The sequence below is a fragment of the Egretta garzetta genome, unplaced genomic scaffold, assembly GCF_000687185.1.
Source record: "Egretta garzetta isolate BGI_Z169 unplaced genomic scaffold, ASM68718v1 scaffold975, whole genome shotgun sequence".
In the NCBI taxonomy this organism is placed as follows: Eukaryota; Metazoa; Chordata; class Aves; order Pelecaniformes; family Ardeidae; genus Egretta; species Egretta garzetta.
The window spans coordinates 272261-272687 of record NW_009259633.1 but is presented as its reverse complement, the minus strand read 5'-3'; the positions used below and the strand labels follow the sequence as shown (position 1 = coordinate 272687).

Genomic DNA, 427 nt, shown 5'->3' with positions numbered 1-427 from the left:
CCCAGACCTGGGTGGGTGCCTCTCCGCAGGGGCGCAGGGGAGATGGGGAGGGTGGCGGGTGCGGGGGGAAGGACACCGAGCCACGGCTACAGCAGCGCACGTTTATGGGGTCTGGCCTGGCGTGTTGCGGGTAACAGGACGCAGCGACATGCTGGGCACAGAGATCACGTAAGCTACAGGGGGATCTGGGTCCCGCGGGGCTTGGTGCTGCCTTGGTGCAGCTCAGTGCCGGAACTGGGGCACCGGGGAGGGGATGCGGATGTCCTGCCCCTTCTCCAGCCGCCGCTCGCAGTCAATCAGGTAGTTCACACCATCTATCACCAGCTGCACCAGCTCCACCTGCACCAGGAGCACACAGGTCCCGACTCAGGGGCTGTCCTGGGAGCCACACCAGTGAGGCACCCGGCCGGACCCGCTGCATGGAGGG

General features: G+C 67.2%; 1 protein-coding gene across 1 annotated transcript in view; it reads right to left on the bottom strand.

Moving 5' to 3' along the window:
• Positions 1 to 222: 222 nt before the first annotated feature.
• The window catches only part of LOC104125991 (creatine kinase U-type, mitochondrial-like), a 9055-nt gene continuing 8850 nt past the window's right edge, over positions 223 to 427 (bottom strand). Inside the window, exon 8 of the mRNA XM_035893981.1 lies at positions 223 to 339. Within this exon, the coding sequence (XP_035749874.1) occupies positions 223 to 339 (117 nt within the window). The remainder of the gene's footprint in view (positions 340 to 427) is intronic.